Raw genomic sequence first — 24883 nt, 5'->3', positions numbered from 1 at the left:
TTCTAATTTAAAACACAAATACCAGACAATTTATTAAATATGAAATTGCTACTGATACATTCAACACTTCTATATTGCTTTACATCTTCAAAATACTTCACAAATGTTAACTCGAGTGAAACACCACCAGTATGAAGTAAGCATATATCCCCTTTTTTACAGATTAGGAAATGAGACACAAGTAAGTGATCATCAGCCCAAATTCAGAGTTCATGGCACAGAGAGAATTCCCAGAGTGACGGTTAAGCTTCACCAGACAATTTTGCCCCATACAGCATGCGTTCGTACTGGGATCATATTTTTTCCAGTCAAAGATATGATTTTTTACTCCAGCCAACCGTCCCAGTATTAGATGCAGTTATACTGACAAAGTTTTTTTGCCGCCTAGTATAGACCTGGCCACTGCTCAAAAACCTAAGACACAAAGCCTCTATAGAAAACTAAGAAAATATACTAAAACAAAACAGCCTACAAGTTCTTGTTATGATTCAATAAGAAAATCAGCACATTTGAATTCTATAAACAATCTTCGTTCAAAAAAATATTTGTTAGTGAGAAAAAAGCCCAAGTGAAACTAATATGAAGTTCATAGAAAGTTCTGTATTAATTATACACCATAAACCCTTTGCAATTTTATGGGCTCATTCATGCTCCTTGCACTTCATCCTCCCAAGGGAGGCAACATGGATCATAAAACTTTAAAGCACACAATAGCAAATCACAATAAGCCTCTCTCCTACTATCCCCCCCGCCTCCCCAACACATCTTTTTTACTGGTTCTTAAATTGTCTGTGATCCAGAAGGTGGATATGGAACTCTAGACAATTTAACTGCCAGAGTTTGCAGTGCAACGTGTAATTTCAGAATACAAAAACAGGTGGATACGTGTTGATCAACTCCTGAATTGCTTACAGTTCTATACTATACAAAAATTAACAGGATAAGCCTATAAAACTCACAAATATATCAGTTTTATAAACCTAATTTTCAACTAGTAATAAATATAATTTAAAGAAGATCATTTTCAAAACTGGACCTCAGTATGAAGGCAAAAGGAGTGAAAATTTTGCAAACAAGCTGTTTAACATATATCAAAAATTGAACATTGCTATAAAATTTAATCACCATATTTGTGTATTTAAATGTATGTAAAGAGCATCCAGATTTTTGGATGGGTGTCTTTAGAATAAAACTGAAACCTTATTTATCTAGAAAGCGATTCTTGCAGAAGTTTCCATCAGTGTAACAGTACTTAGGTATACGTGAAGGTAAATCTAACCATTGCTGTTTGAAGTAATTAGCAGTTGTTGACATATTAATTAATATATGAAGATATACCTATCTCATAGAACTGGAAGGGACCCTGAAAGGTCATCGAATACAGCCCCCTGCCTTCACTAGCAGGACCAAGTACTGATTTTGCCCCAGATCCCTAGGTGGTCCCCTCAAGAATTGAACTCTCAACCCTGGGTTTAGCAGGCCAATGCTCAAACCTCTGAGCTATCCCTCCTGACTTAAAAAATTAATATTTCATATTTCTTCACAAGAAAAATAACCCATAAAGTCTGTTAATGTTTTTATGTGTTGGAACCACTATAACACTGAGGGATTTTCAGAGGATTTCCTACAGTATTTAGGAGCACAAATCCCATTGATGCTCAGTTGGATGTGTGGTTATAAATCTTTCAGGATCTTCTGAAGACCCCACCTTAAAAAATAAGCTCACCTTAAAAACTGAATCTTTGAGCATTTGACATTGATTTTCAAAAAACTGACTATAAAAAGAATGAAAAAATTTTACAACATTATTTCATTTAATCACAGTAAATGGGGAGAGATAGCTCACTGGGGGGAGGGATAGCTCAGTGGGGGGAGGGATAGCAATCCTTGAGGGGGCCACTTAGGGACTTGGGGCAAAATCAGTACTTGGTCCTGCTAGTGAAGGCAGGGGGCTGAACTCAATGACTTTTCAGGGTCCCTTCCAGTTCTATGAGATAGGTATATCTCCATATATTATTATTATATAATTTATCCAAATTTTAATTATTTGGATTAGTTTAGACTCAAATCTGTGAATTCCCTATAGATATGAAGCCTTCTTTAAGCCCAAATAAATCTATCTACATTCTTCCAATTGTGAAGTCCTGAGATAAATCAAAACAAAATTATTGGACACAAATCTATCACATTGATTATGTTAATATCTAACACTATATGCGGTTATTTCTGAAAACTCAGTATAATTGTTTCAAACTGCTAAATTTCCATGGTAACTAATTTGATCAGTAACTTGGTATCAAATAATACAATTAAAACAACACTTATCAGCTTTATGTTTAGCTCCTTGAAACATAAGGTTATTGTTTAAATTTGAAACAGGTGACAGGGTCTTAAACATAATCACAAAAATAAAAAACATGTGAAGAGCTGAATAACTGCTGTAATAACTGTGTCTGCCCTTAACACACTGAAGGGCTGGGGAACAGAAAAGAAATACACTGTTTATAAAAGATGGAAATAAAGGGTTTATTTGACTGCATACATATGTTGGATGCCATGTTGATACAACAGTTTCTATATTTAAACCACATCCATCAAAGAAATAGCCCCTTATAAAAAGCAAACTGGCCTCATGTAACACCAAGGTTACCTTTTCTGAGCAAACTATTTTCAGATCTATTGCAGATAATCTAACCACCTATCAAGATATTTCACAGCATTAGTATTTCGCAAGGTAAAAAGATATAATCATATAAATAGGCATAATAAGTTCATATATTTAAACCTGCTTTTTTTTAAAAGCTATTTTACTTATTTTTAACTTTTGCAGAATATGTACTGCTAATAAATATAACTGATAACCCTGGACACCAACATACAGGCTTAAAAAGTCTACTTGCTAAATCACCCAGGACAAGTAGGAAGCTTTCCAGGGTGAATACCATCAGGATCTCCAGAAACTAAGCTTTTATTTTTAAACAATTAAATCTGTAGTCCTTCCGATTGCAAAGATAATGTTCCAAACATGAACGAGTGTAACTGACGTAACACTGCCTTCTTAAGTCTGCAGACAAACTGTTCCACTACCTCTGCTGCTGCTCAGTTTTCCTATGCTGTGGTAATGCCAAAACTAACCAAATTTGGCCAGTTTACAGAATTTCTGCTCAGAACCTGGTGAAGCAGTGAAATTCACAACAATCAGATCAGTTTAATTAGGCTGTTTGCTTGGGAAGGTTATGAGCAGCAGCAGAGAAAAGTCAACAGCATTGTTCACTGGAGGAGGCTTTGAGAGGGTGGGTAAGAGTATGGATAAATATCGCAGCCAAAAAAACAAAGAAGTATACATACACACCCACCTCAGTAACCATGAGTCTGGAGAAGGGGTAAAACAGAAGAGCCCCCCAAACTCTCATTTTCATAGCAGCCTGGAGGTTCTGAAGTAGGAGGTGGTGCATTGGGTGGTTCAAAAATTATCAGCTGCATACAAGCCAAATGAGAGTCCCTGACCTGCTTTTGAAGTGGGGGGGCTTCTCACCTGGGTATTGTGCACAAACAGTGTCTGCCCCAATCCCTATCAGTCTGTGGCGAGTATGTTTTGTCTTCTGGTTACTAGGTATCTTGCAAAACCCTATGGTGGCCAGGTGAGAGATAAAGACATTAATAGGATATGATAGAAAAGTAATACGATAGAGAAATTTTGTGGTGTGTGTGGGGGGGGGAGGAAGGAGAGGGTAGAATGGAGAGGGAAAATGTATTGGAGAAGGTATAGTACAATGTGGGCTAGAGTAAAGAGAGAAAAGATGGGAGTGAAAGGCCAGAGAAGGAAGAAAGGAAACAGACAAGACAGTTTAGGACAAGACATGCCATGACCTATTTGTGTGAAAGACAAGAAAGGTAAGAAGGTATAACAAACTATATAACTAGTAACAACTTGTCAAATAACTTAATTAATATACCATTGGATCAATTTCATAGATATTCTTAGAATAATTTGACAAATACTTGGTGTTCTACCAGATTTATACCTGTTCAAATACTATCTGGTAAATCTATCATTTGACCAATATTGTTAAAATTTGTTGAGAAATATATGCAAGAATTTTTTTTGTTATTCAAATTTTACTTAAAAGAAATTTGACAGACATTTTACAATTAAATGCAGTATGCAATGAACAACCAATTTATGTTTAAATTGCTGGGGTGTGATTTTTGGGGAGGCAGCCCACTATTTTTCTCCCCGGCTAGTAAGCTTATCCCTCAGATAGCAGTTGCCAGGTACAGTCCACCAGATCTATTTTTTTATGGTGGCACGCCAGTTCTGATATAGTAAAGGCTAACTGTCTTTTCCTATTTAAAGGAATACGCTCCTAGTTCCCTCAACTCCACATGGTTACTCAGATTTCCTTGAAATCTGGTGTGCCTCATAAGGGTGTGAGGTAAGTTAGTGATCCAAAATTTAGGTCATTTGAGTAAACATGTCCAGAGATATTGCCCCCCTGAAATAAAACAGCTTTTATTAAGGTTGATAGATTATACCAACTATTTTTGCACATACTTGGAGATCAAATCAGGGCTCAAGCTGGGCCCCCAGAGGTCTCAGTTGCTCAATATTTACTCCAGCTACTGCATGGCACCCACTCTCTCTTTGGGAAAGCAATAGTGGAAACATTATTCATCAAATATTAAGGAACACTTTTCAAAAGTAATAATCACCTGTCAGACACCAAAAAGCATTGACTACTTTAGAATATTCAGACAACTCAGGTAAGATAAGTAGTTTGACAATGGTGGTTTTAACAGAGGTTATTTTTATTATTTACATTGTGCCAGAAATGTGCTTGATGCTTTAAAGACATGTATCAAGATAAGGTCTCTGCCCTAAAAGAACACAATCTTAATAGACAAAAAATTAGGCAAATAATTTGGCAAATATTTACCATTTGTAAATAAGTGTGCAAAGGAAAATGATTGCACAGATGTGTTTCGCATGTGTTAGGTTTATGGTTTTTTCTCTCAAGCTCGCTCACCCACTATACAAATGAATAATTACATTAAACTATTTTGATAATTTCAAATCAGTTCCAAAGTAAGCCTTTTATTTAATTTTTTTCCAGCTATTTTAAATCTTTCACAGTCTGGAATCCACACTGGTGGGTCACTGTGAGTTAAATGGAATTATACTGAAATGGAATTGTCTCCGAGAACAGACATGCTGGACAGCTGCTAACCCACAAATGAATTCTGGCAAATCCTCACATCCTGACTGGCTAAAGGGATCTATTTTGCAAGTTACTTCTTAGGTAGAAAGTACACAAATCCTTGTGCTGTCTGGCTACTGTCCTCATAAGGACAGTGCCATATACTGACAAAAATGCTACTTCTGTTTCTCAAGCCCTTATTCTGTTATCCCATTCAACCACTTTTCTCAAACATCCTGCCCTCGAGGAAGGTTAAGCCACAAACACATAATAGATAAGCCCTGTTTACAAAGAAGTGGCACTGGTTTAACTTCAATCGGTTTAAAAGCAAATTTAGTTGAAGTAAAGTACAGCAAACATACATGTATACAGTCATATCAATTTAACTTTCACCTGTGAATTATGGATATAAACTGATCCATGCACAAAGCTGCACCAGTTTAACTAAATATATTTTATTTTTTTAAATCCCACCTTTAGTTAAACCATTCCCTAATTTTAAATTACATTATTTTAGATACTATCTCAACTTTAACAACAACTTGATTACTGGTCAGGTTATTATACCCTCTCCAAATTCAGTTTTCCATTAACTTCAGAACAGGAAAACACTGAAGCATTTAAAACAGCATAAAATTATTCATGGGTGAAGCCACCAATCCTTTCCCTAAGCAGCAGAGGGAGTCAGTGTTCTGAAATATGCGGAATAAAAGCCACAGACAGGAGAAGAGAAAGAGCATATTACAGTGTAATCAAAAGAATTTGCAATGCTCCCTATGAATGGGCAAACACCTTTAACGCAAAGTTGGTTTCCTAAAAAACACTCCAGCCTCTGAGTTTATTTAGCCCTGCATATAGTTCTCTCAAATGTAAGGACACAGTCAAGTTATCTAATTAATTCCATGAAGTTCTAACATCATAATTTGTCACCAGAATTCCCTAAAGGAATTAGTTCCTTGAAAGTCAAGGCAACCTTTGTATTAAAACTATGCAAAGTCCAGAACACGCTCCAGAACCCAGACAACTAAGACTGCAGTTACTACCTTCCATTTGTCCTATCCCTGAAATGAATAATGACCTAGAAGTTAAAAAGTACATTACATGGATTTTTAGATGGCTCTAAAGACAAAAACAGCAAAATACCATTGAAAAAGAATATTGCAAAGCAAGTTAGTAAGATTGAAAGCATGGGTAAAAAAATAACATGATGGACAAATAAAAATACTTAAGCAAAAAAAATTCCAAAAACTCAGTGGAAAGGAAAAACCTGAAAAGCAATAATGCTAAAAACAGACCTGGGTGACTGGGCAACAAAATGGCAGATGAAATTCAATGTTGATAAATGCAAAATAATGCACATTGGAAAACATAATCCCAAATCTACACAAAAAATAATGGAATCTAAATTAGCTGTTACTACTCAAGTAAGATATCTTGGACTCATTGTAGATAGTTCTCTGAAAACATAAGAACGGCCGTACTGGGTCAGACCAATGGTCCATCTAGCCCAGTATCCTGTCTACCAACAGTGGCCAATGCAGGGTGCCCCAGAGGGAGTGAACCTAACAGGTAATCATCAAGTGATCTCTCTCCTGCCAGCCATCTCCACCCTCTGACAAACAGAGGCTAGGAACACCAATCCTTACCCAACCTCCATGAATTTATCCACTTCTCTTTTAAACCCTGTTATAGTCCTAGCCTTCACAACTTCCTCAGGCAAGGAGTTCCACAAACTGACTGTGCGCTGTGTCAAGAACTTCCTTTTATTTGTTTTAAACCTGCTGTCCATTATTTTCATTTGGTGGCCCCTAGTTCTTGTATTATGGGCATAAATAAATAACTTTTCCTTATCTACTTTCTCCACATCACTCATAATTTTATATACCTCTATCATATCCCCCACATCTGCTCAATGTACAGCAGCAGTCAAAAAAGCTAACAAAATGTTAGGAACCACTAGGAAAGAGATAGATAAGACAGTAAATATCAGAACTCCAATATATAAATCCATTGCATGCTCACATCTTGAATACTGTGCGCAGTTCTGATCACTGCATCTTAAAAAAAGACATTAGAATTGGAAAAGATACAGAGAAGGGCAACAAAGATGATTAAAGATACAGAACAGCTTCCTTATGAGAGATTATAAAGAATGGGACTTTTCAGCTTGGAAAATAGACAACAAATGGGGGATAGGATAGAGGTCTATAAATTATGAACAGTATGGACAAAGTGAACAAGAAACAATATTTACGCCTTCACATAACAAGAACTAGGGGGCACCCAATGAAATTAATAGGCAGCAAGTTTAAAAGAAACAAAAGTACTACTCCACACAACACATGGTCAACCTGTGGAACTCATTGCTAGATGATGTTGTGAAGGTCAAAAGTATAACTGGATTCAAAAAAGAATTAGATAAGTTCACGGAAGATAGGTCCATCAATTACTATTAGCCAAGATGGTCAGGGATACAACTCCATGCTCAGAGTGTCCCTAGCCTTTGACTGCCCAGAAGCTGGGAGTAGACAACAGGGGATGGATCACTCAATGATTGCCCTGTTCTATTTCATTCCCTCTGAAGCACCTGGCATTGGTCACTGAGGGGAGACAGGATAATGGGCAAGATGGACCTAATCTCTACAAAAAACAAAATGCGTTTTTTCCTTTTGTCACTCAGGAAAATCTATTCTCATAACTCCAAGTCCTATACTGTAATCACTAGTCAATAATTCCTCTGTGAATAAACAGAGACTCCAGATTCAGCAATCTGAATGGAGAATCCATCAGGAGAGAAAAGTGTAGTTATCCATTCAAGGACAAGAAGGTGAAAGGCATCAACTCCCCATTAATAAATACAGTGTTGCTTTTGATCTTCCAATGCCACAGGTTTTCCCCAATAAACCCTTGGCATATGCATACTGAGTTGGGAGAGGAGTGGTTTCTCAAGTAGTGCTTCAGGAACAGAACTCGAAGAGTTTGCAATGAAGAGTATAATCTCAATAGGCATCCCTAAATGTTTTAAATTTAGTGCAGATGCACAACAAGGAGGATGAAGGAACGGAAAAGAAGGAGAAGGAAAAAGAAAACAGGATGAGTGAGGCAGAGTTGAGAAAAAAAAGAAAATAAAATATGTTGAACAGAAGGCACTCTTAATTTAAACAGAAAAACACTGAAAACAAAAGACTGACTGAAAAAACCTGTAGCCACAATATTTCACAATGTATTCTGTGACATCCAGGGCAATTTCTTGCAATATCTGTGAAAAACCTTACTGAATTAAGTTCAAGTAGCTTTGGAGTCCATTGTATAAAAAAAATGGAAAGTTTATGTATCAAGGAATTGTATTTGACTTCCACTGGGGGAGACATGACCAAGGTAAACACTGGGAAGTGTCATGAGCTTCAAAGGAACATCTGAAACGATGTGACACACAAGAATGTACTTATGGAATAAAGTTAAGTGGGTTTCCTGGGACATCTCTAGGGGAGGAGTAAGCAAATGCATAGCCAGAGGGGGAGGATACAAGTCAGCCTTTTGAACCTTCAGCTTGAGGAGGGGATCTTTGTCTGCCAATCACCTGTTTCATACGGAAAAGATCAAAGGCCCAAACTGCATAAACAAAACAATGCACAGTTCATGAGGGTTCTTCTGAACAGGTGTTATAAACTTGTGACCTCAAAAACAAAACAGAAAAGAACTACAACACCCCACTTGGTGGGGTTTGAAGGACTGAATCCTACCAGAGCCCTTGTTTGGGTTTGGATGATCTCTGGTAAGCTTACTAGCATGCGTGTAGGGTCTTTTATTGTTTTAATATGTTTTCTCTAATACTTTCACCTTAAAAATAAATGTCCTTGCTTAGAAAGGGCTATGTGGTAACTTTTAACTGTGAGCAATTACACAGTTTATAGCCTCTAAGGAGACTGCAACGCAGGCCTGCTTATGCAGTCTGATTCTCTGGGAAATTCAGAGTGTAGACAGGGAACTGTGGAGCCTGGAAAATCCCCAGGAAGGAGAGAGAGAGATGAAGGTCTCCACCCAAGAGAGGTCAAGAGTTTCAGATCTCAAAGAGATAAATTTCAAAATAAAACTTTTTAACTACTATTGGTAAAAGTTACATGTAGAAGTACTATAAAACCAAGGTCTGAGAAAAAAACAATTTTTAGTGTATTTTATGCATTTGAGAACACTTTGCAAATACAGTAAAGCCTCCGAGTTATGAACACCTCTGAACAAAATGTTATGGTTGTTCTTTCAAAAGTTTACAACTGAGCATTGACTTAATATAGCTTTGAAACTTTACTATGCAGAAGAAAAATACTGCTTTCCCTTTATTTTTTTTTAGTAATTTACATGTAACACAGTACTGTACTGTATTTGCGTGGGTTTTTTTTGTTTGTTTGTTTTTGGTCTCTGCTGCTGCCTGATTGTGAACTTCCAGTTCCAAATGAAGTGTGTGGTTGACTGGTCAGTTCGTAACTCTGGCGTTCATAACTGTGAGGTTCTACTGTAGTCAGTTTTTCTGGTACAATCAATAGATCTGTTTCCCCTATTGTTTGGGTGGTCTTTCATACAGTAGTAGGGGAAAGAAAAACATTTTTAACATAAAAAAAGATGACTGTAAAACCACAAACATTTAATGGAGAACTCAAGGGCAGATGCAGAACCTGAAACTACTTTTAACTCCTTTTATAAATAGACTAAATTTTAAGTTGATGTTATCCCTTAAAGCAAAAACTGATTAAATCTGCTCTATTCACAGTATCTCAAAAATCTTACAATATAAAGTCACTCAACAAGAGCCATATTTAAAACTAACAGCCTGAAGTGACTGAGAAGCACATACATTAAGTTAACGCTTCTCTAACACCTAGCAGGTCAAAAGGAAAATAGGAAAGCTTCAGTTATAAGAAGAACTTAGCAGGGTTTTTTTTTTCCCCTCTCCAATGCAATTCTCACTTACGAGACTAAGGTTATGTCTACATTAGCACTTTTGTTAGAATAACTTACGTCACTTAGGGATGTGGAGAAAAAAAACCAAAACACACCCCTGACTGACACGAGTTACAATGACAGAAGCACCCGTGTGGACAGCGCTTTTTCACCAGGAGACACTCTCCCACTAACATAGCTACCGCCACTCGTTGGGGTGTAGTTTAATTATGTCAACTGGAGAGCTCTCTCTCATCAGCATAAAGTGGCTACATGAACAATCTTACAGTAGCACAGCTGCACGGGACAATCATGCAGCTGTAAGCTCTCTACTGTAGACATGGCCTAACTTTAATTTTGTATGGGGTGAGAGGAATTGTCCCCATACGTAAATTCTAATTGTCTTCCATATTTTGGAAGAGGTGGAGTGACTTCACTTCCTGGATTGTAAATCACATGGTTAATAAGCCTGAAAGGGAAGGGGACAAAAAAGAGAAGAAAAGAAGTTCAGTTTCTATATTAGAATTTTATCTGAATTTCAAAGTAAGTATTAAACTGTAAACTGAAATTCAGATAAAACTGAGGTAAAAAGAGTGAACTGAGCTGACTGCTCAACTCTACTCCTTCAGAACATCAGTCTAATTTTAAGTAAAGATGGCAATCTTGTGAATTAAGTGAAAACACACGAAAACCCATCAAAGTCAGCAGCCTAGCATTCATGAACAAGTATACAATAAACTAGGTTTGTTTAAGAAGTAAAACATTGTGTCATACTTTCAAGGACAGGAGTGAACTAAGTATTTTGTAACCTAACATTACAGTGAACAAAATCTTATTTCGTTTTCAAAATTTACAAAAAGCATCCACCACAGTCTTTAAACACAGAATAATACTCCGAAATTTTAAGTAACCTATTGACCAGTATTAACACTGGAAGACTGACTATTTACCACACTGGTTGCCATCCTCCCAATCCACCTGTGTGAGAGGCATGAGAAAAAAGACAAGCCTCACACCAAGCCCTAAAGCTCTGAGAGACCAGCTACAGTGGACTAGCAGTAAACCCAAGTTCCACAGCACAGGACCGTACACCGATGACACCCTGGCTAGCCTCCAGCCCACAATCATTAAATTAATTGTGGTAATCAACAGATCTTCCAGAAGAACAGATATTTATATTTTAATGACAACTGATTCAAAACCAGTTCTGTCTAGCAAACACAGTAATTGTTATCCATGATCCAATCTCAACACCAACAGGGCAGTCAGATTCATGTGTCCATCACTTCAAAAGGATTAACAAAGATTAAAAATAGGTATTTGAAATATATTTTTAATAATGTAATCACAATATGATCTTATAGCCTGCAAAATTATCTTATATACCTGGCCTGCCTCAGCTACAGTGGGAAGAGATGGGATGGGGTCATGTTGGGGGTGGTCACAAGGGTTACTCCCCTGACCCCCAGCTTCTCCCTCCCCCCTCCTAAATTTCCCCACCGGGTGCTGTCCCAGCCCATCAGGGTAAGCCACTGGCATGCCAGGACACTTTGTTTACTTAGGTTTACCTCCATGCCTGCGGATGCTCCAGGTAAACAAACAGTCTCGTCCGCCAGTGGCTTATCCTGATGGCCCTGGTGCCAAAGGTTGCCGATCCCTGAATTATAGGATCAGCTTATGAATGGGTCATAAAAAATTTCTATTTTTACTTAACCATCTTGGGGGGGTTGGCTTATAAACGAACCAGCTTATGATTGAGTATATACGGTAACTTGGTCAGAAAACTAATGTTCAACATATTGAAAATAAACATATTCCAAAATAAGTGATACTAGAACAACGAAAGATCAAGTGATGATGTTCTCCTCTTGGTTGTAACTATCCAACTAGAATTCTACATTTTACTACGCAAACGTTCAGTTACTATAAGAAACTATTTGGCAGTAAATTACTTCAAAACTGTAAGACACTCGCCTTAAAAAAAAAAAAATCCTTTACCACAATCATCTGTATCCACCTGTTAACAACACTGCTGATTCTGATTGCCCCTGTATTCTTTCTTTGTTTTCATGTTTTGATATAAATATTAGGTTGCATAGTAAATATTTCAAAAGCGAAAACCCTTTGACTACAGCAGCCATTCTCCTAAACATTCATTTAGCTGGCAGTAAGGGAAGTAACAGTATTCTAAGAGTTACTTTGTCTAGTATAACATCTCCATCACAATCATATTTACTGATCCTGCCTGAATTAATAGCTATAAAATCAATAATCACCACCTTGATAATATAACTGAACTGGGACAAGGAGTCAGAATACTAGTTTTAATAACAGGCCAGATAAATTTAACACACAGCCAGTGTTCTACTGCATTTCCTCAACTATTCAGAAGAATAACCAAATACAAAGAAACATATTTGTTTTGCTGTCAGTTTTCTGTTTTTTGTTTTTTTTTAAAAAGTGAATTCAGTGCTGGTTGAAGGTGCCATGTTAACATTCTAGAGACTCAAGTTCTCCATTTAACGATAGGAGAGAGACAGCACAGGAAGCAGTTGTAATATGTTATTATTTATTATTTGTATTACCAAAGCACCTAGTGAATTCTGATCACACCCTTCCAGCATACTTCAATCCTGTCCCAGAAACAATACATCTGTGAATCAGAGGGCTCTTCAGTTTCCATGCCAAGGCAACCAGTGTCCTCTCTTTTACTAACAAGCATGTCCACGGTGATTGTTTTCAGATGTGGACGATTGTACACTTCCAAAGGGCTATCAGATGATAACATTCTTTCACTACTAACATGAGCTAATTGCACATCAGTCCCATTCTTACTATCAGTCTCAAGGGAAAACTGAATGAGAAGAGGTCTATAGAGTGAATTGCCCTCTGATCTTCACAGGAGGGTCCCTTTCAAGTTAGCACAGTGTGGAGAAGCTTGTAATACTGATGCTGTACCAGTGCTGTGGTACAGAAATGGATTTCAGTCACCAGGGCTGTCAACAGAGCTTATTTCAGACACAACTAATTCAATATATATAATTAAAAATCATTTTAAAGGTTAAAGAAGGGACTAAGACTTGGGTTCTATACTCAGGTTACCAGCACCACTGCTGTAATAATTGTCTTCGTACAACTGTGTTTTTAAATGACTCACATTTAAACTTTTGAAAGGCAGAGTTTAAATTTCAGGCATTTAATAAATTAACTTTTCATACCTTGACTCCTTAAAAATGTATTACAGAAGTAGGTCAAGTCACTGAATTACAATGTACAGTTGCTGTTAGAAGTACACAAATTGTTGACTAACTAACAATCATCTGGGTTCCTGGAATGGAATTCTCAGTTCACCTTAAATTATATATACTCAGATATAGGAGTTAACCAGCATAATATAGACTAAAGAAAGGCATTCATTTTCAACATCAAAATCGAAAAGTTCAAATATGAGACATGAAAGAGGATATTTACAATAGCTCTTAACGCAGTAGTAAGTTATAAGAATGAGTGACCTTGTGGGTCATTCATCTCAACAGAGATTTTAACAGCCTATAAGAAATTAAAGAAGATATCTGTATTAAACACAATAAAAAGTCACACTAGACAGACAAGATGAAAACCCAATTCATTCCAGCAGCTTTAAGGTTAATGACTATTAACCTATATGAAATTACTAAACCTATTACATACTCTCAATACTAAAACCAGGATATGTGGGAAAAATGTTACTACACACCCACACAAAATCTTGAAGGGAAAGGGGACAAATGAATTAAAGGTTACTAAACAGGAAATTCTAATATTCAAGGCAAGATATAGAGTCTGATTCGCCTCTCATTTACATCAGTTTTACATTGTTTAGATTTTATTATTTCTGTGGACTTAATCATCTACACCAGTGTAAGTGAGAAAAGAATAAAGCCCAGTCTATTCTAGATCACAGCACACCAGATAGAAGTTATGAATTCAGGAGCATCAAAAAAGATTAATGAAAGATTAAGCTAACAACATACTCCTATTCATTTTACATATTATGTAATTTAATATTTATGTTGCAGTAGTGTATTGAGGCTCCATTGTGCCAGGTACTGCACACACAAAGAGCAAAAAGTTAGTAATCCAAGCTACAGTAGCATATAACGAAAAAATATTCCAGAAGACATGCATTAAGTTAGCTAAGATTTATTGAAAGAGATAAAGACAACTTTCCTCAGGGAAAAGGGAGCACTAAGGAGTCAGAAGTGATGAAGTAAAGAGTATTTACCACTGTCTCCTCAAGGTAGACTTGAACACAAAGCATATACTTTGTCCATAGCCTCAAATCAGCAGGGTTTATGAAATTATTTTAATTTATATTATCAGGTATTAAGTTTAAGTTAGATACAGTAAATGTAATGTTTTATATTACACTTTGGAAGAAAGCTGTAACCTGTTATTTCCCGTAATGGTAAATAAACTAACTATTTTTCTCTTTCCTCCCCTGCAAAATGGAGGCCCCTACCTGGATTACCAGTCATTGTTCTGTCACAGAAGAACAGTAGTATATCTGTACAGCTCCTAGCACAATCAGCCCTAATCTTCTTGATGTCTTTGGTTCCTACAATATTAAATAATAAATTATACTGCTTTAGCAACACCACTATTTATTTTCCTTCTCTGGGCACTGTGGATCAATTACATTACAATTTGGTATCAAATATGTCATGAAACTGTTTTTGACAAACCTATGCAATGAAAAAAAAACAGGAAAAAAAAACCTGCTCACATGAATTTACTCTGAGCTGTCTCTTTAAGGCTTTTTATGTAAGGTGTTCACATTCTACACCTAACATAAGAATAGCTATACTGGGTCAGACCAAGGGTCCACCTAGCCCACTATCCTGACTTCTGACAGTGGCCAATGCCAGGTGCTTCAGAGGGAATGAACAGAACAGGTAATCATCAAGTGATCCATCCCCTGTTGCCAGAAGCTAGGAATGGGCGAACAGAAGCTAGGGACACTATCCCTGCCCATCCTGGCTGATAGCCATTGATTGGTCTATCCACAATGAATTTATCTAGAAACACAGCACCAACTTCACAGAGCCCGTTACCAGCTTGATCCAACTTCCAGCTTGTATTTCTCAACATTTTAAATTACTATACATCAAAAAATCACTTTTGATTTAGAACTCAAATCCTGGCAATCACATATGCATATGTAAATCACAGTAGTGGGAAGTGCATTCCACCATTCAAAAGTAATAAATGGTTATTTTTCCAAAATGTAAAAGCAGCATGTTAAACTCAAGAATTTTGCCAATAAACATTTTTAAAAGAAGATCTTATTAAGTTAAAATGCAAATACACCACCTTTATCTGTAAATCTAAAGTATTTCAAAAAAAAGATTATCTAGCACTTCTACTACAAATATCTTAGACAGTACATCACTACCCCCTTGTGGATATGCAATAAAAAAATCCTTATCTTGGATCTTCTGTTTTTCAACAACGTATTATATAGAACAACTTTGAGCTAAAGAGTTGTATGCTTTAACTCTTTCCTTCATATGTAAAATATACTGTGTGTTTTTTCTAAAATAATTTCAAAAAGAAACTAAGTATGAAGTTAACTACTATTTTATGTTATCCACATAACTTTCAATCTCTTTTGGGGTATCCAATAGCAAAATTAAGTTGTCTTTGCATAAATCTACAACCTAAAAAATGTGACAATACAGAAATATTGTATTATTGAACCCTTTTTTATTTTCTCTCAAAATATACCCTCTGAAATAGAGAGATCATAACTGTCATGTCTCTCCCTATGCCCAATATATTTCCCCTCCTACTCTATGGATTCACACTCTTTGCCCACTTCTTTTCATCACCCCCTATTGGCTTGCTCCTATAATAAAACAACAGAAGCTCTAAACCTGACAGGACAGACAATCCTTCCAAAGGACTGGAACTTGGACAGCATACCTTTTCACTAGCGCCTTTCACAAAATAGTTAAACTGTTCCAATTCCTAAAAATGTAATTATCTATTTGGCATCCCCAAAAACCAGGTTATTTATCTTTCCTAATTAACCAAAAGAGTGACATATTTATTTGATTTCTATGTATTGACTTTACCATCATTTTTTAAACAGTGCTGGGGAAAAGCATGTAAACTACTCCTCAGGGTGTGTAGTCAGCATGCTCTCCTCTCATCACGGGGCTTTACTCAGTAAAGGTCTATGCACGCAACTCATTATGCGAGTTATTGGAGGAGAATGTGCATTTTTGTTCTTAGTTGCTTGTGCTGGAAAGGAGAGTGCACATGACAATCTCCTGCTATGGAGTGGGGTGTATTAAGAACATATTAAAAGTTTAGAAAGGGTTCATGCACCCCCAACTCATGTGCATATGTGTACATAAGTAATAACATATACAGAGAATGTATATTCAGTACAGAGAACATATTCACCCTCTCAGCAATCATATAGTCACTTTTAATTGCAGTACTTCTGGGGACAAGAATTGCAGTACTTCTGGTGTCCCTTCCCCCTAGGGGTGGAGTACAAAGTGTGTGTGGGGGGGGAAGAATGTGCATGCACTTGCGTAAGGGGAGATGCACCACTTTTCACATGGGAGGGTCCTCCTACAGTTGCTCTTTTCATTCCACTGGGTAACCTTCATCATTCAGTGAGAAAAGAGTGTATGATCTGCTGACTCCTCCCCATGGACTATACAACATAGGGACAGCATCTGCCTTCTACATCCCATGAGCAGCACACACCCTGCCCCTTCCCATAAGGTGAGCACCATTATTGCTATGCATATTATGATAGCTCCCAGATGTCCCAACTGGGAGCAGGGCCACATTATGAGAAGCAAAGCACAAATAAACAGTTGTCACTGCTCTAAAGGACTTGTAACTCATGACAGGAGTACACGTCCTGACCCATCTCCATATGGCGATCAGCTTTTTCCTCAAAAAGTGTACACATGCCATGACCATTTCTTTACATGCACCAACAGTAATTGGCCTGCCCTCCACATTGTGGAGAACTGACCACATCATACTTGGCCATCCCCTTGAGGGCCGAAATGCTATACCTTGCCTAGAGAGGGGGTGTAATGAGTGTGCACATACAATATCAATTGGTGGGATTGGAAGGAAAGTTCCTTCCAAATGCCATATCATTCCCATCAGCAGATACTACCAAGCACAAACATGCTCAGATTATTTAGTATTTATATTAGAGTAGCTCCTTAATTAGGGCCTCACTGTGACCGGTACTGAAAAGAGTAAAAACACAGTTCCCACCCCAAGGAGTACAATAAAAGGTAAAACAGAAGATGAAACACACAATGATAAGGATCAGGGAAGAGAAGAAGAGGAAAACAGCAACAATAAAACGCATTAATATAAGCCAGTTATGTGCATAAATAAGTAGACTTGAATTGGTTAATTTTAATAAATAGTTAAAACATAACTAAGTCCCTCACCCAAACAGGAAGGTGTACATATACATATGCATGACCTGCCCTTTGCCACACAAACGCATGCCCTGTTATTTGGCCCAAATGGAGGGCACATGTACATACCCCTGTACATGGGAAGGGCTGGGCATACATGTGCACATTCTCTTTTGCACCCGAAACAGGAGCTGTGCCTGCCCTATCCTCCCCTTCCTACATGGGCCTCATATATATTGCCTGTCATCTTCTCACACGGGGCTGGGAGCAAATGCTGCTCTGCACTTCCCCCCACTGTGGGGCTTAGGATGCCCAGCTAGTCTTCCCCCATGGTGGTGGAACCTGCATCCCACACCTTTTCACATGGTGAAGTGAGGAAGTTCATTCTGTATGGCCATCCGCTCGCTCATAGTGAAGTGGTACACATGCCCTGTCCGGGATGGGTGGACACATGCTTTCCCAAGAATCTCTCCTCAAAGAGGGCAGGGAATGTACATTATTATTGTTTATTACACAAAGATTTCCCCCATCGTAGGGAAACAGGGGTGAGGATACAGCTAGGGTATCCACAGCCCATCCTCTTCTGCATGGTGAGGGGGTGGGGGATTGAGTGCCTGGCCGGCCCCCCCCATGGCGTGGAAGAGAGGAGTGGGGGATGGGGTGCCCCTGGCCGGCCCCCCCATGGCACGGAGAAGAGGAGTGGGGGACGGGGTACCCGTGGCCACCCCCCCATGGAGCAGAGGGGAGGAATGGGGTACCCATGGCCACCCCCCCAGGGAGCAGAGGAGAGGAGTGGGGGACGGGGTACCCGTGGGAACCCCCCACCCCCATGGAGTGGAGAGGAGACGTGGGGGACAGGGAACCCCTGGCCACCCCCCCATGAAGCGGAGGGGAGAAGTGGGGGATGGGGTACCCCTGGCCACCCCCCCCCCATGGAGCAGAGGGGAGGACAGGGGGATGGGGTACCCCTGGCCACCCCCCCATGGAGCGGAGGGGAGGAGAGGGGAACGGGATACCCCTGGCTACCCCCCCACCCCCAGGGAGTGGAAAGGAGTGGGGGATCGGATACCCATGGGCACCCCCCCTATGAAGCAGAGAGAAGGAATGGGGGATGGGATACCCATGGGCACCCCCCCTATGTAGCAGAGAGGAGGAGTGGGGGATGGGGTACCCCTAGCCACCCCCCCTATGGAACAGAGGGAAGGAGAGGGGGATGGAGTACCCCTGGCCACCCCCAGGGAGCGGAGGGAAGAAGAGGGGGATGGGGTACCCCTGGCCACCCCCCACCCCCAGGGAGCAGAGAGGAGGGATGGGGTACCCGTGGGCACCCCCCACCCCCAGGGAGCGGAGGGGAGGAATGGGGGATGGGGTACCCGTGGGCACCCCCCACCCCCAGGGAGGGGAGGAGTGGGGGATGGGGTACCCGTGGGCACCCCCCCCCAGGGAGCGGAGGGGAGGAGTGGGGGATGGGGTGCCCCTGGCCACCCCCCACCCCCAGGGAGCCGAGGGGAGGAGTGGGGGATGGGGTACCCGTGGGCACCCCCCAGGGAGCCGAGGGGAGGAGTGGGGGATGGGGTACCCGTGGGCACCCCCCACCCCCAGGGAGCGGAGGGGAGGAGTGGGGGATGGGGTACCCGTGGGCACCCCCCACCCCCAGGGAGCGGAGGGGAGGAGTGGGGGATGGGGTACCCGTGGGCACCCCCCACCCCCAGGGAGCGGAGGGGAGGAGTGGGGGATGGGGTACCCGTGGGCACCCCCCACCCCCAGGGAGCGGAGGGGAGGAGTGGGGGATGGGGTACCCGTGGGCACCCCCCACCCCCCGGGAGCGGAGGGGAGGAGTGGGGGATGGGGTACCCGTGGGCACCCCCCAGGGAGCGGAGGGGAGGTGTGGGGGATGGGGTGCCCGTGGCCGCCCCTCCCCCCATGGCGCAGGGGAGGCCCGGGGACGGACGGGTGCCCGCGGCGGGGGGCTCCCGGCCCAATGGCGGAGGGGGGGGTGCGGTGCCCTTCCCTCACCAGTCGCACAAGAGGTGGGTGTCCCCGTGACTCGCTCCCCTCACGGCAGAGGCCGGGGCCCTGCGCTGCCCCTCGCCGGGCTGGGGAGGCCGGTACCCTGCCCCGCCCCGCGGGGGCGCCCGTCGCGGCCGAACCGGGCCGCGCCCCCCTCCGCCCGGCACAGCCAAACTTTCTGGCGCGGGGCTGCGCGGCCCGGCCCGCGGCGCGGGGAGCCTGCCCTGCGGGTGCGCCCGGTTCCCCGCCGGGCTGAGGGGACGGCCCGGCCCGGCCCGGCCGCGCTCTCACCTTCCGGCTTGTTTTCGGCAGCCATTTCCCCTCCGCGCGCCACATCCTCCTCCGCCTCCTCGCGACCGGGATCCAGGCGCGCGCCACCGCCTCCTGCCGCTGCCGCCGCCGCCGGGCCGGCCACACCGCGCGCACCGCACACACCCCGGGCCGCCCATTGGGAGAGCCTCCAAACTGACACTTCCTACAGCCAATCACTGACAACAGGGGGCGGCCATGTCCCGAGACAGGACCTTACTGACAGCCCGCAAAACCAATCAGTGAGGAGAAACACTGCACTGACACGTTCTACAGCCACTCACCAGTCATAGGGAGGATCTGAAGTGGCAAACAGGCATTAACTGACAGTTTCCAGAACCAATCATACAGCGAAATCGTTTAATTGACAGCTCTATCAGCCAATCACAGGGAAAAGGAAGCGGGCGCTGATGGTGGACAGAAAACCCTGACAGCTCTGCCAGCGAACAGAAAACGAATAACGCTAAACTGACAGACTCTGTAGCCAATCAATGAGTCGAGAGGGGCGAGCCAGGGGAGAGATGTCGCTCGGCTTTCTGCTCTGTCTATTGGCTCCCACAAGCAGTCACCTCCTTCTCCTCGCGTAACCCTAAACAAAGGCCCTGATTGGCGAGTCCAAGGGGCGCGGCTTGTTCTGGCCGTGGCGCGCTGAGGCGGAGGCGTCGCTGTGCTCGCGGGCCCGGCCGCGCTGCCCCGGGCTGGCGATTCGCTGCCCCCCCCCGCGGAGCCTGGCCCTGCCTCCCGCCAGCGCTCGGGGTTACCCGGGCTCGCTTAGGGCCGCGCTGACCGGGTGGGGGCGGGGGGACAAAATGGCTGCTGAGGTTGGCTGTTGCTAGGGGCGAGGCACCCTGGAGACGCGGGGGGGGGTCCTGCCTGGAGAGCGCTCGGGGGCACGTGGAGCTGTTCTGAACATGGCGGTTCCCTGCGCAGCTGGCTAGCAAGCCAGGCCCACAAGGGCTCTGGAGCAGTCGTGGAGGCCTGGCCCCCGCTCCAGGCAGGACTAAGTACCGTATTGTCCCGAGTATAGGCCGCACTTCCCCCCCCCCCCATGTAAAGCTTTAAAATAGGGGTGCGGCCTACAATCGGGACAATACGGTAAGTCCCCCGGCTTTAGCCGCATCCCCGCCTACACCCGCCGCCGGACCCCGCGTACCCGCCTCCGCCGGCCCTGGCCCCGCCTACACCCGGCCCCGTGTCCCCGCCTCCGCCAGCCTCGGCCTCGCGTTCCCCGCAGCCCAGCACCGGCTCCGCGTCCCCCGGCTCTGGCCCCGGCCCCGCGTCCCGGCCGGCCCCAGCCGCCCGCTCCGGCCCCAGCCGACCGCTCCGGCCCCGGCCTCGCGTCCCCCGCCGCCCAGCTCCGGCCCCGGCCTCGCGTCCCCCGCCGCCTCGCCCGCCCCCGGCCGCGTTCCCGCCTCCACCTGATAGAAATTAATAGGCAACAGGTTTAATACAAACAAGAAAAAGTCGTTTTGTACAAAACTGACCTGTTGAACTTATTGCCAGTGGGTGTTACGAAGGCCAGAAGTATAACTGGGTTAAAAAAAAAAAACTGGATAAGTTCATGGAGGATTGTTCCATCAGTGCCCATTAGCAAAGATAGTCAGGGACACAATCCCATTCTCAAGGCCACCCTAAACCTCTACAGATGCTCCCCAATTTATGCACTCGTTCCATTCCAGAAAGCCTTGTGTAACTCAAATTTCGCATAAGTTGGAAACATGTACCGGTACGTTACGCACAAATTTCCGCAACTCAAAAATCCTATTTCTGGCTTACAGAACTTTTCCCTCACATGCGAATTTGCGTAACCTGGGAACAGGAGTGGAACACAAGCATGGATCATTCCATAATTTCTCTCTTCTGTATAGTCTCCATAAAGTTCTGGTATAGGTGACTGTCAGAAACAGGATACTGGGCTAGATACACCATTGTCTGACCCATGACTGCAGTCTTTTATGTTCGTACGTTAATCATATACTGTTTTTTCCACAGGACACTGCCTCAGTCAGTGCACAGGGTGAACAGTGCTCTCTGAATGGAAGTTGCTCAGTATTCATTTTCATTCACTAGCGTTCTGCATGTGGCCCCTGCCTAATTTACTACAGTTAAACCCTGCATCGCATATAGGATTATTAATTTCTTCCTGAGCTTTTCTCGTCATGGACGCTCATCTGCATTGTAGCTTAGTGCTTCACACATAAATTACTTTATCTTTACTAAATGTCTCAGAGGTAAGTTATCTCCGCTTTACAGATGGAGAACTGATGCACATCCTTTTTATGGCCCAACCTGTAAAGGATGTGCTGTAATTTTGGGTGCTGAATTTGAGAAATCTAGGGTTTTGTTTTTTTTTAAAGTACTTGGCATTTTTATAGCTCTGTACATATTCAAAGCACAACTTCCATTGACTTCAGCTGCAGCTCTGAGTATTGAGCAGTTCAGTAAACCAAGTTTTAGGTGCCTCAAGTTCGGCACCCAGAAAATGAAGAACACACCATTATCGGTTACTTGTGACAAGTTTGGTTTAAGTGATTTGCCCAGTATCACATAGGAAATCTGTGGGAGAGGCAGGGATAGAATCCAGTTTTGCAGCATGGCATTTAATTGCCTCAACCATGAGACCATTCTTTCTCTTCCTGCAGTCCCCCTACCTCTTTCATATCACATATTTTAACTTCTACAGCAGATAACAGCCTTTCATTCACTATACAGTCTCAATCATACTCTGAGTACCATTCATCCAGTGCACTGAATGAGGCAGGGGTCTTATGGGCAACATAGAATTTGATCATGTAATTAAATCACAATACTTAGGGACCAACCTTAATTCTAGCATTTCCTAGCTTTTGAGTGGTTGACTTTGCAAAATTAATTGTAGTGTAATTTTATGTAATTTCCTAAATTAAAAAAAAAGCAAACAAAAAAATCCATTAATATTTTCATATTTTATTTGTCAAAATAACCCAATATAATCACTCCAGTTTTAATTATTTTGGTAATTTATTTCAAAATACCCGTCAACAACTTTGTCAGCAATACAGACACCAACAACAAAAAGATTTCCCCAGGAGCAGAGAGTTAAAGAAACCCTTACAACAAGCCAGTTCCAGCTGGTGGGTGCTGGATGAGGCTGCCTGGGGCCCCTGAGAGCCTAAACACCCTCACCCCTTTCCCCCCAGAGCCCAGACCTCTACACCACCCCCAGAGCCCAACTATGGGGCACCTCCCTCCCCCCCAGAACACAGTCACAGGGCACCCCCAGAGACCTGCACACGTCCCTCCCCTAGAGCCCAGCTGCGGGGATGCCCCGAGCTTTTACCTCCTCCAGCTTCTTTACTGTACCACCAGGGGATGCGATGCAGTGTGGCTCTGCCCTTTTTCACCCTTTTCCAGACCTTGGTCTCAGACCCTCTCCCATCCCCAGGTGGATGAGGAGCAAGCCAGGCAGTTAGAGCATGCAGAACCTCCATCCCTGCAGGGCTGGACTCTCCACTCAATGTGATCTGGAGAGCTGGGCTCTGCAAAGTCCAGTGGCCCCTAATGGCCAGCAGCCCTGGAACCCCAATTCTGCAGAGAAAACATGAAATTCTGTGCAGAACATTAATTCCACACAAATTTTGCATTGTGCAACGGTGGATAATTCCCCCAGGAGTACCTACAGGACTATACTGCCAGGCAATCTGCCTAAGGGGCATTTACACTGGAGGATAGAGACTCAAAGGGCCCTAGGTGTTGCAATGGTCAGCTTTCAGTGCCTAACTTTTAGGTACCTTGGCATCCAGTGGAATCCACAGCCCTGAGTTAGGTGCCTAGGCTCCCTATACAGTGCAGGGGGACAGTTAGGTGCCTAAGACTGCATCTACAAAAGCCAGCCTGCTAAGCAGGGAGCCACCTCAACCAGCCAATAAGAAATGCCAAGGAGAGGGATGTGGCATAAGACTCATCTCTCAAAGGCAATTAGGTAATTTAGGCCTGGTCTATACTAGAAAATTAGGGCAGCATAACTACATCACTCTAGGGTGTGAAAAATCCTCACCCCGAGCGGCATAGTTAAGCTGACCTAAGTCCCCATGTAGACAGTGCTAGGTTGATGGAAGAATTCTTCCGTCAACCTAGCTACGGGCTCTGGTGAGAGGGATTATCTATGCCTGTGGGAGAATCCCTCCCATTGGCATAAGTAGTTGTCTGTGCTGTAGCATTTTAAGTGAAGACAAGCCCTAAATCTCCACTGGAGAAGGTCCCCTAAGCCGTCTTTTGTAAGAAATACTACTAAAGGAGCACCACGCTCCCCCTTATAATCTTTAGCCCAATGCTTAAAGCAGTCCTCTAGGATGTGTGAAAGCCGAGATCAATTTCCCATCCATCTGATATAGAGATTTGAACATACGTCTCCTGCTTTCCTACAAGAGTGCTGCAGCCACTGGGCAAAGGGGGGATGGGACTTCAGTCTATCCTGATGAAGCGATTCCACTGTGTATAGTATTTAAATAGTCACTGACCCAGAGAGCAAGTGAGAATGCCTCTATTGCCCAGGGACTAGGCCACTCAATTATGATAGGAGATCCAAGTTCAAGGCCCTCTGCTCTAATGAATATTTAATTATTTATACTCAGTGGAACAGCTTCAACAGGAGAGACCGAGTCATACTACAGAATACCCTATAGCCCACTGGTGAGGGTGCCCTTCTATGAAGGGGGGACCTAAGCTTTTCCACATCAGGTAGAGGGGAGAAATGAAGGTGGGTTTCCCTCATCCCGAGTGCTCTAACCTCTTGGATAGAAATTATAAGGGAAGCACCTCTCCTCTGGCTGTTTTCTGTGGAGTTAGGGGTGCTCTGACAGCATCTACTAGATTGGGCCCTGCATGCAAGAGAGGTGGGGCAGTGCCTAGTTTGACAATCCTGCTGGGGTCTACATGTGAGAGGGGGACCTAGACTAAGGTGGCTGTGTACACTTTCACTTGCAGAAATTACCTAGGGGACTTTTC

General features: G+C 42.9%; 1 protein-coding gene across 1 annotated transcript in view; it reads right to left on the bottom strand.

Annotated features, from left to right (window-relative positions):
- Positions 1 to 20171, bottom strand: part of CAMTA1 (calmodulin binding transcription activator 1) — an 833035-nt gene extending 812864 nt beyond the window's left edge. The window contains exon 1 of the mRNA XM_039508612.1: positions 19880 to 20171. Coding sequence (XP_039364546.1) covers positions 19880 to 19904 — 25 coding nt within the window. The 5' untranslated portion in view covers positions 19905 to 20171. The remainder of the gene's footprint in view (positions 1 to 19879) is intronic.
- Between the last annotated feature and the right edge of the window lie 4712 nt (positions 20172 to 24883).

This window comes from Mauremys reevesii, linkage group 21 (assembly GCF_016161935.1).
Source record: "Mauremys reevesii isolate NIE-2019 linkage group 21, ASM1616193v1, whole genome shotgun sequence".
In the NCBI taxonomy this organism is placed as follows: domain Eukaryota; kingdom Metazoa; phylum Chordata; order Testudines; family Geoemydidae; genus Mauremys; species Mauremys reevesii.
This window is presented reverse-complemented; position numbering and strand designations above follow the sequence as displayed.